The sequence below is a fragment of the Pelodiscus sinensis genome, chromosome 1, assembly GCF_052426305.1.
Source record: "Pelodiscus sinensis isolate ZL-2025 chromosome 1, ASM5242630v1, whole genome shotgun sequence".
NCBI lineage: Eukaryota > Metazoa > Chordata > Testudines > Trionychidae > Pelodiscus > Pelodiscus sinensis.
The window spans coordinates 270,784,747-270,796,530 of record NC_143052.1 but is presented as its reverse complement, the minus strand read 5'-3'; the positions used below and the strand labels follow the sequence as shown (position 1 = coordinate 270,796,530).

Here is an 11,784-nt window from a genome sequence, read left to right as displayed (position 1 = left end):
AAATATATAAGATAATCAAAATGTGTTGAGCAAGGGAAGGAAATCTATCTCAAAGGGAAGAGGCTTTAAAAATCAATGATTCTGAAATGTATAAACAGTTGTTTCATTATCTAGTTAGTTGTATTTCACTCAGACTGGATTAAATGTCTTTCCAGTATCATCTATGGCTGTTATATATTCCCAACCACATATTTGCACTTTTCTCATTATCAGCTCCAAACACCTCAACTCACTACAGGCTCACAGATACATATGTTCTCACACACCTATATGGTTATATAATGACTAAAGAACATCTGGTTAACACCTTTATTTCAAAATAAAGGTTTCAATTTGTGATTTTTCATTCCTACCCAGCTAAAACTGCATAATTATTATCCCAACACCCCCAGACTTTAATTACATGGCTTTATAAAAAAAGAAATGCCAATACAGAAGCCACCCCATTCAGAATTAGACTCAGGCAGTAGCTATCACAGCTGGATCCACACCACCTATTGTTGAAAGACTTGGGTTTTAGTGAATGCATTCCCACATCCGTGGGACCCATTTCATTCTAGTTTAAACTACCACATAGTTTGGCCGAGTGAGGGCTCAGAGTGTTTAAAAAATAAAAAATAAAAAAAGCGGTGGATTGCTTAGCAGGGGCTGTGTGTGTGGAAGTTTCACGTGCTACATACAACCGCAAGGGGCACAGAGTGTAAATGGGGCAGAAGCTGGATCAGAGGCAGCTCTGTCTTTCCCAAAACGGTCCTGTGCCTATGATAGAGCTGCTGTTGTCAGTGTTCGGGGTGAGCCCAGAGGTGAAAGTAAGGGGGGGGGGGTGCACCGCTCCGGCAAGAGCTGGCTGAACTGCGGCAAAAGCCAGCAGGGAGCTTATGTAAAAGCTGGCAGGGACACAGGCTGCAATAGGGCAGCACCCCAGAGAAATGTCACTTTCCCCGCTGGGTGAGACGGGGGAGGGGAGTAGGAGAGGAGCCCCCTAGTGCCCCTCCACGCCAGCACGGGCTGCTGACACAGCCTAGGTGGGCGAGGATGCTGCCGCTGTCGGGCGTGGCTCCAGCTACGCTGCGCGGCGAGGGGGACGACAGCAGCCTCTCCTCAGCCCCGCTCCTCCTCGGGCGCCCGCGCCTTCTCCCCCCGCGGCGCAGGGCGCTGGAGCCGGGCCGCTCTTTGTTCCCATTGTGCGGGGGCCGCTCCCGCGCCGGTGGGAGGGGAGCCCCCGCGCTGGGCTGGCGCTGCTGACGGGAGGCGGCTGCCGCCGAGCAGACTGCGCGCCAGCGAGCGACGCGGAGACGCGCCAGCGGGAGCCCGGCAGCCGTGCGGGAGCAGGTGCCCGCGGGGCGGGGCGGGGCGGGGCGGATGGAGGCTGCCTGGCTGCAGCCGCCGGCCATGGCGGCGGAGGGGCCCGGGGCGGGCTCGGTGGTGAGCGCCGAGCTGGAGGTGAAGAAGCTGCAGGAGCTGGTGCGCAAGCTGGAGAAGCAGAACGAGCAGCTGCGGAGCCGCGCCGCGGCCGCCGCCCCCCCGGGCCCGGCCAGCCCGCACCGCCTGCTGCTGCCGCCCACCCCCGCGCCGACCGCCGGGGCCCTCTGCATGCCCAGCCCGCCGCCCACCCTCCTGTGCACCGCTAGCCTGGGCCCGCCGGAGCCCTTCGTCTACTTCAAGCCTGCCCTTGGCCTGGCCGCGGTGGCAGGAGGCGGGCAGGAGGCCGGGAGCATCCCCGCTGCGGGGGCAGCCACGGTGCTGGACGAGGTGGAGGTGTTGGACCTGGAGGACGGGGACTGCAGCCAGGACGAGGACACATGGTACATGCGGCTCCTCTCTCCCTGTTATTGTCTCAGCCCGGGCCCGGCCGCCCCAGGGCAGTGTCCCCTCACCGAGAGCGCCAGGGGCTTTATCAGAGGAGGAGGTGGGGGGGAATAGCGGGAACCTTACTGAGCATGGAGAGCCCGGCTCTCACCGTGCAGCCTGGCTAAGTCCCACCGCCGTCTTCCCTAATTCTTATACAGCTGGTGCTTGCAACTCCCTGATTAGCATTAACCCTAAAATCCATTTGATCTGGTTTTGTTGCATCTTAAATCTGTTTTTTTTTAAATGTGTCATCTGGGCTTGTCTGATTAACTCTCTCAATGGAAAGGAGCTGTTTTGAGACCTCCGTTGTCGACTGCTTCTCAAGGCTAGAGTTCATCTCCTAATCGCCCCGCTCCATCACCTTTGCACGGCTGATTTCGAATCTATCCCTTGGGTAGAGCAGGCGGTCTTTGCAACTGAAACCTACTCAGTAATGATTAAAAAAAAATCAGGGTGTAGTCTTTTGCGTTGAATTTTATTGTTCCTACTAAACACATTTGTCTTCCTTGCTCTCACACTTGAGTGAGCTTTAAGATTTGGTGACCTCACTAGCCATTCATTCAAGACATTAAATTAACACTGTCACAAATGTGCAATTATGAAGTGGTAGATGTCAGGAAGGAAGATTTAAAGGGACAAATCTGGTTTAGGTTAAAACTTAGCTGGTTAATGTGTAGTGACAAGCTATTACTGAAGAGAAACATGACTGGTAAATATATCATCTTTTAATTTTCATATTAAGCCTTTTATTGTTTCTTTTCAGTTAGCACTTCCTACAATGTAGTAAATTAACAGCCTTCTTTTAAAAATAAGGAATGCTTTCAAGTCTCCTTATACTGGCCATGCTCTTTCTCAGAACACTACCCTCTCTCAAGTTGAATTTCAATTTTCAGAGATATAGGAGAGCTTTAGAGTTTTGGGCATTCTTGTCATGCAGTTGTTGTTTGTTTATGTGCATGGTTTCTGCATGAATATGTGTTGTTAAACTGGAAGAAGCAAAAAATAAAATTGAAATAGGGGAATATTTATGGCTGTTTCTTTATGCTCGTGAAAGGACAAAAGAGACTCAGTGTTGTTGTAGCTGTGTGTTGGTCCCAGTGTATTAAAGAGCCAGGGTGAGTGAAGTAACAGCCGAAGAAGAACCCTCATCAATGTAAGTTGGCCCAATAAAATATATTACCACCCACTCTGTCAGACCAAAGATACTCAGAATTGTTTAGTGTCTTGTAACTTGGATATCTCACTAGCTTGTGCAGTAATCCTCGGGAATGCTAATAAATACTACAGAAAATGACCTGGAATGGCCAGCACTATAAAATTAACCATATTTAAACATGGTTATAGTTCAACTGTATGAAAACGTTAGTTGGGGAAAACATGTTATAATTATGTCTAAGAGCCATATTTTAGCTTGGGTATCTATCCAGGTGATAATGTTTCCTTAACATGTTCTAAAATAGTTTTAAAGTCCATGCAGCTAAGAGCATATCCTGATACAATTCAGTTGAGCCAGAACCTTGCTTAAACATGGTTATTTTGGTAAAGTAGGTAGGGTCTTAAGACACACCAAAATGTAACTATCTCTATAAAGATTTTTAGATAACAGAAGCTCTTTTGAAGTTCTTCTCGTGGGAATCACCAACAATTATGGATAAATAGGATATAAGTGATTGTCATGTTTGACTTATAAGTACCAATTGATTCTGCAGAACATTGTATTGTAATGGACTGTTTTGGGAATATGACTGGGATGAATCAGTTTTATAATTTCACACTTCCTTTATTGTTCATGCCAGATAATGTAGTGGGGATGTTATTTTTCTGGTTTTATTTAGTTGATTTGGGGTATCCATTTTCCTCGGCCAGTCACATTTAAAATTGTTTTGTATATGCTTACATTTTAGGACTGTATTGGATCAATATTATTTCAGATATTGTAGTGCAAATGTCAGCTTTGGTTTGCTCTTTGGAAAGAATTTTGCTATTTTGGGGGCAAATTCTGCCTACATATGGTATCAGTTGGAACTGAATGTATGTACTGTATTGAGATGTGGAATTTAACCCTGGGTGTACTTCTGAAAAAACAAAAAAAACAAAAACAAAACAAAAAAACAATTACTTGTTTAAAATTAATAAAACTAAGGGTGCATTACATATTTCCTTCAGGGATAAATCTCTGGTTATTTTCATTGCAGGTCAGCGGTAGTTTGTCAGTTAGCTGTTGTGTGGTTATTGTTAATCTTTTAAGAGATCATCAAAAACATCCCCTTTTTAAAATAATGTGTCAAATCTAGAAAGCCAAAGGCCAATAAAATCCTCACTATTGATTTTTTTTTTTAAATATTGGATCCGAACTGCTTTTGTAATATTCTAAAAATTGCAGTTCAAAAAGAAAAAAAAACCCTTTGTTACAAACAAGTCAAAACTTTCCTTGGTTGTCATCTTTCTGTGTAAACATCAAATTATTTAAGAACTCATCAGTCACTTGTTTTAATTTCAAAATATTGCTGAAAGTTAACAGTGAATTTAAGATGTTATTTTGTGATGTCCATATGTGGTTCACCATAGTTTTTAATTATGAGTATTAATTGTGTATCCAACCACTATATTAAGCGAGGGGAATTTAGCCCTATTGTCAGAAATGTTTAGTCCTGGAACTCTGCTTGGATTGCAAACAAGGGTACCAGTTATGATGATGACACTGGTCCATTAGGAGTTGAATTGCAAGTACCAATTTCTTTCCCCAACAGTAAGCTACTTGGCAGGCATTACATAATAATAGCTCACTACTGAGCTGAGCAGGTTTTTGCGCCAATAACTGAACTGTAAAGGACTCTTGTCTCTAATTGGTAATCATCTGAGACTTGTCCTTTTGTGTTGACTTTAGCCTTTTTATGGCTGCTATTCACATTCTGTTTCATGGCCAGTGTGCCTTTTTGTCCTACTTTTGATATCCTACTTAAGAGTTTGTTTCTAATGCACAGTGGTGTTATACAAGCAGGCTATGATGTCCAGTGAGGAAGCTGAGAGTTGTCTTAAGCAGCTAATGATAGTTCATCCGGAAAGTTGTGTACTTCCCAGGTGAACCCATGTCTGCATGCTTGTCAAAATCTGGGAGGACTCCAACAGTCTGGGCACTGGCTTTGAGAATTTAGCTGTCAAAGCCATCAAGCCTCTTACCATGTGGTGGTTTAAGCACCAGTAGAAATGTAAACTTTGTCTTAGGGGCACAGGAGATTACTAGATATTCAAATACACTTGTCTCTGGTTAGCTTCCTATTATATTCCAAGCTTAGACAAAAATAGAACAGCTTCTCCTACACCTCTATTTCTGCAAGTTGATTCATCTGGATGGATCCAGAAACGTAAAAATCATCATAATCATCTGGCAAACTTTAAATTTCTAAGATCTGTATGTAATGTACAGTATGCTATACAAAATCTTTTGTATCTTGTGGGAGAGATACTACTCATGAAAACTGTAATACCCTGTCAATTCTGACATGGTTGGGGAAATCACTGAAGTTAAGAATGTAAAAGATGTTACTGTGAAGTTCTTAAATACAAAGTTAAGCACTGCAAATTTTAAATCTACAATAAGTATTAAATATCCACAGAAAATATAAAATCTGTCTCTTTGGGGTATATGTACTGTCTATGAAAACTGTAATATTATATTACTATTGACACAATTTGCCTAAATTTGGGGTAATTTTTTCTAATATGGTCTTGGGGACTTATTTGCTCTTAAAAATAAAGTATTATAGTAATGTTCATGTTAAAACAGGAATTCTTAATACCCTTTCAATCAAGTATACAAACATTTAAAATTTATGTACTGAGTACATGCTAATATTTCTGCATATTTTAATTGAGGTTGTATGTCTCGCCTACTAAGACCCTCACACCCCAAGAGAAATTACTGAGTCCTCTGCAGTGGTGTAGACATATTCTGGATCATCCAACTCCAGAGATAGAAGCTGCCAAACGTTCCCTATGCTTTAGACTGGAACAAGGTAATCCTCTGATCTTTACATTTGTTATATTTCTCTGAATTTCATAACCAAACTGCTAAGCAAAGATGCTAACTGATTAAAGTTCTGTATGCTGGTTGTTTTCTGCAGTTTTCCATGTTTAGGAAATGGTTTAGATGCATAGTTTTGTAATATAAGTATACATAACTCTCTCTCTTACATGAGGGGAAGCTATATTTTTAGTTTTTGCTTAGTGTGCATTTTAAAGCAATCTTCTTTGCCTTTTCCCCTCTTTCCTCCACTCTCCAAACCCTAGTTTTTAACTATTTTATTACTTTTCAGATGCCCCCATTTCCTCTAAGCAAGGACCCATAGATTTGAATTGGAGAAGTCTTGGGCCCCAATTTAGAATATCAGACCTGCAAAGAGACGTGCACGAATGCACTGCTGTGACTGTACAGAGCCTTATATGTTGCAGTGGGACTGTACACAGGGTATAGGGTCTAACTGAACACACTGTAGAATCAGGACTTCATTATCTATAGGAAATACAACAAAAAATCTAACTTGATGGATAATACTGTGGAGGACTTTCTATTGCTCAGATATTGGGGGGCCAAGTTCATGGTGGGCATAAGGGTGCTCAGTGCCAATTGCCTTTGAATGGAGTCATGTCTACCAGTGGTGAATCTGGTTCCCTGGATATATATTGCAATTCTAAATAGAAATCATCTACATTATTATTAATTATTTTATTCATTTTTGTATCCGCCCCAGACCCTAGTTAGGATTACAGTGTGGTTCCTGCCCCAAAGAGTTGATAATCCAATTTCAAGCAAGACTTGACACTGGAATGCAGCAAACAATTGGGGGACAATGGGGGAGAGGGGGAGAGAAGGAAGGCAGACATAGTTAATGTAAATATAACCATATAGTGTTATAAACCAGCTATGGCAGTGCATCATAAAGCACTTACATACATGCTTAAGATTAAGCATGTACTTATGTGCTTTGATGAACTGGAGCCTCTGGATCTGATCCTGTACCACTGATGTCCATGGGAGTTTTACTGGTCACTTCGTTGGGAACAGGATGGGGACCCATATTTAAATTTGGTGTTTTCCAATTGTTTGAATATATATGCATTTAAAATAAAATATTAGCCATTCCTGACTATCCTTCAGCCTATCTATACTTAGTTGCTGATTGAATGTGTGTGTGCATGCACGCTAAATCATTAACTAAATGTTGGGGAAATACTGGAAATAGGACAAGGTAGTGTTCTAATGGATCAGTTCAGGCTGTTTGTACCCTGTATAACAGTTTACTTAACAGTTCTGTTGATGATGAGCTGGAAAGGAATCCAATTTAGATTTTGGTTTTGGAAGAAAGCATAATAGAGCACATTTTAGTTACTAGTTTTACTTAAAAAATTAAAAATACAGATGCAATGCAAACAGTCTTCTGCTGCCATTCTTAATTTTAAATAATAATGTGCAATAAAGGCTCTCAAAGGTAAGACTACAGACTCATAAAATGTCATTCACTAATTTAGTGTTAAAACCTGTCAGATGGGTGATCTATTTTTTTTCCTAAGGCATTATTTACATTTACTAGAACAGCAATTTGCTTTCATACTTTTCCTTTATATTTAAAACTTAAGTGAACTGCTGTCTGTCTTGTTTCAGTTTGAACATTTTTTCAGTATCTAAGACATCATAGCAAGTTTTAATGTATATTGTAATATTTTATTCAAAGCTATGACAGGGTAAAAATTACTTCATATTCTAATTATGGTTATTGCTCCATGAAGTTCCTTTTTTATTATTTTATTTTTTTAAGTGTGAGGATTCATGTTCTCTTCAAAGGCCTTGTGTAAATCTCAACTTGGGAGCTATGTGTTCATGGAGAAAATTGTCTCAAATGTTTTTATTGCAACAGTTTTATAATAGAATTGTTTAGTTGTTACTAATTAACTGCCTTTGCTCGGATATGAATTTTTTTAATTGGGCCATTCTCCTATAATTACTAGTTAATCAACAAATGCCAGGTATTAAATATTAAAAATTGTTACAAGGTAGGATTAGGTTTTATGGAAATCTTTCCCCACTGTTTTGGAGCAGGAGGCAACAATTGAAACAATTTAGTAAATCTGTTTTATAAAGTAAAACTAGCATACTGTCAGCTGTCTGTCTCATTATATTTTGTATCCCTGTCTGCTGATGGTCTCTTTTATTTCTATAATGTTTAAGGAAGAATCAAATTTTAGTACTGTAAAATGGCATTATGGATTTCCATAATAGTTGTTCTAAATGATAACATAATACAGTTCGTTCAGTTTAAAAGTAACAACTTTTCCCCTCAGCTACCAGCCCTTCAAACTCACCATGGTATCAGAAAATGTAGTTGTGCCCTTTCTAGTTTGTGCTTCATTGCCAGTAAACCTGATTTAACTGAGGAGTATTAGTGTGTACTTAATGTGCAGTGACAATGTGCAAATCTGTACTCTGAAATAGTTTGCTATTGGAGTTTACTTACCATGAGTCAGAAAGGAATCCATGTAGCCAACCATAGCTATGTTAGCACTATAGTGATAACAGAATGAAAGGCAGCAAACTTTTATTTTTGTCAGTAAAATCAGCAGGTATGACTGGATGCTCATGGGGAGAAGATCTGTGAACTTTTTACATAACTGTTTTCTGATTGTTAAATTTTAGACTCTCTAGAAGCATGGGCTGTAATAACAGGGATAAAGGAGAAACAAGGCAAAACTGGGTGGCAAAAATTAAATCACTGTCTTAGTTGGTGCCCTCTAGGCAAGCCTACTGGATTGGGTTTTAAACTTGATTAGGTGGAAGAAAATCTGTATTTCCCTGGCTTGTGAATCACTCTGGGGCTTTAGCAGGAGGTAGGTGATTGGATACCTACAGTAAAACATCAGTTTGCATGCCTAGAGTAAGAAAGTTAGGCATCTAGGGAACTTTTACTGCTAAGACTTAGGCTCGTACACTATGTCTAGACTACATCCGTCTTTCGAAAGAGGGATGTAAATGAAGCACTTGGAAAATGCAAATGAAGCGGGGATTTAAATATCCTGTGCTTCATTTGCATAATCCCGTCCCAGTGGTCTTTTGAAAAAGGATATTTCGAAAATGAAACCACAGTCTAGACGCGGTTCTTTTGAAAAAAAACAAACAAAAAAAAACAACCAACAACAAAAAAAACCCCTTTTTCGAAAGATCCCGTACTCCTCACTTTTTCAGGCATGCAGGATCTTTTGAAAAAGGGTTTTTTTTTCCTGGAAAGAACCACGTCTGGACTGTGGTTTCACTTTCGAAATACCCTTTTTCGAAAGACCACTGGGACGGGATTATGCAAATGAAGCGTGGGATATTAAAATCCCCGCTTCATTTGCACTTTTGAAGTGCTTCATTTACATCCCTCTTTCGAAAGAGGGATGTAATCTGGACGAGCCCTGAGTGAGTTTAGTCATCTCCAGGGGTCAGTGGGATTTTGTGCATCACAGTGGTCCCTAAACTGAGACTTAGGTGCCAAAAACAGGGGCTTAGACACCTAATTCCTTTTGTGCTTTCAGGCCTTGCTACCTTTTTGTGCTTCATAAATTTCTCCATATTTCAAGTTAAATTGTTACACGTGCTGATTTGTCAGTCAGAAAACTGTACCAGATGGGTGGAGTGGATCGAACAGTACCCTTCCAGCTGAGATTTGCCATTTGGCCAAAATATAATTACAAAACAAATGCTCCAGTTCTACAGGGTGTAAGGCTGAGGGAGATGTATGGTTCTCAAGACACAAATGCCAGTAGTGCAGTCATGGCAAAGCACACATTCTGGAGTATTTGCTGCAATTTTATATCTTCCTTGATTGTATAATTTGATGGCTAAATAAATCAATCTTTAGGAGCCCAAACCTAAGAACTGGCAGTAGCTCAAAGAGCATTTTCAAGCTGTGCACATGAAACTGCTGAACCTCACTCACGTCATCAAACATTTATGCTCTATTTTTCTAAGATGCTTAGCAGTGGAAGACTTCCAACTCAAGACTGTTTGTTTGAGTTTGGGGCCAGATTTCTAGTAGAAGTTTTCATGTGGGGCTGAATTATAAGATTCCTTTTAGTGTCTCATTTGCCTTACTTTTTTCTTTTTTGTGTGTGTTTGTTTCTCATTTGGGAGAATCCTGCAGAATCTTTTCTAACCTAGACAGTGGCCCACAACACATAAAGTGGAATGTGCAGAAAGGGCAACAATGTGAAAAAAAATAGGATTGAACAATTCCAGTGAATTGCATGGTACTGGCAAAGCTCTGTATGATTCTCTTTTTGATGCAGTGGGTTGAAAGGATAGATGGGCAAGGAAGAGGCATTCTGAGAAACCAGGAAAAAGCAGAGTTAGTGTCATATTTTCACAAGAAAATATTCTTCTTTGATCCTTTGGTTGTTTGGTGGTTTCCTGATTTCCTTTTTGTCTGGTCTGCAGCAATCTATTTTTAAATTGGTACTCTCATTTTTAACACGGCTCTCCATCCTTTTGATTCTGTCACGTCATCAGGGCAAAATTTTAGCTTTAATAGTGTGGAAGAATCTTTTACGTTTTGTTAGAAATGATGAGAGGTTTGGGAAGCTACTATTTATTATTGAATTCTGAGGAGAGAGATGTGACCGGCAAGTTTCCCATTGCCTATGCTGATTTACAACAGGTGAGGATTTGGCATATTGTTGTACTATAGTAGCATGCCATCAAAGAGCCAAGTGGATACATTGAAGAACTGAGAGGCATAGCAAGGACATTCTACAGCAGTGGTTCTCAACTCATTTCAGTCCACGGACCACCAGGCCAATCAAAAAATTTTCATGGACCACCTCCAGCACATGTAGCACAGGATGAACAACACAGCAATCGCTCAGCACAATGGTGGCAGCTACACTGATGCTCAGAGCCTCAGACAGAAGTTACTGGCAACACAACGTGGTTGCATCATAGGTGACGCAATGGATGACGCGCCGTGTGCTTGTGAACACGACATAAAACAGCCTAACGGCAGCGCCTACTCACGCCATGTGACTTCGGACAATGTTCCTGTGGACTGCTGAAAAAGTCGTCATGGACCACCAGTTGAGAACCACAGTTCTACGGGAATTCTGTTGTTTTTTCTACAGGGCTTTAAACTCAGTCTTTCAGACAGCAGATCTCACTGGTTCTGTCTCATGCCTCACTTTCTAGTAGTTCTTGGGCATATGCTTGTGAAAGTTTATAATTTAGAGATGCTCCCCCATAAAAGACAGTACATTGGGCACTCTGCCCAGTGACTCCAGCTGAGTTCAGATCTCTGACTGGGAGTCGTATACACTTCAAGGACCAATGCACTTCTGCAGTTACTTGTAGTGACACCAGGAAGGCCTTTCAAAACTGAAGGTTTCATTAGTGAAGTGGAACACAGCATTGGGAAATCTTTAAGTTAACATAGAGATATAAAGGGTAAGACATAGTACATTGTGGCCAAGCCAGCATTTCCAGTCAACAGGACTCTCCGTAGAAGTTTTGGTGCCCTACGCAAGTCTCTGTGGGGGAGGAGGATGTTGTTTTCTCTATATTTTTTTCCATCCATGTGCAGAATAAATTTTGTGTGTGCCGAGGCATAGGTGGATGTGCACCACCAGTAGAAACACAGACTGCTGGCTGCGGGTGCTCAGCTAATTAGCTGAGTAGCATTTGAATCTTTCCTGGGTGGGCACCCAGGCTCTTCGCTTACAGGGGACACTGGAAGGGGCTTTGATCGTGGATGTGGGCACAGCACAGGAGCTGTGAGCAGCAGGGCATGGAAATAGCAGGGCCCTATTGGATATGGCCCTGCACTCACCGGCAGTAGTGGCAGGAAGCGGAGTAACACAGACCCAACCTGCTCTGCTCTCCCAGCCATGTTGCTTGGTGGAGGGGCTTTT

At 41.4% G+C, this 11,784-nt stretch overlaps 1 protein-coding gene across 2 annotated transcripts in view; it reads left to right on the top strand.

Annotated features, from left to right (window-relative positions):
* The first annotated feature begins 830 nt into the window (after window positions 1–830).
* The window catches only part of SLAIN1 (SLAIN family member 1), a 65,644-nt gene continuing 54,690 nt past the window's right edge, over window positions 831–11,784 (top strand). The window contains exons 1-2 of one of the 2 annotated variants that reach the window (XM_006116450.5): window positions 831–1,805; window positions 5,728–5,867. In XM_006116450.5, coding sequence (XP_006116512.3) covers window positions 1,363–1,805; window positions 5,728–5,867 — 583 coding nt within the window. In that variant the 5' untranslated portion in view covers window positions 831–1,362. The remainder of the gene's footprint in view (window positions 1,806–5,727; window positions 5,868–11,784) is intronic. The other variant, XM_014570166.4, reaches the window with a different exon arrangement.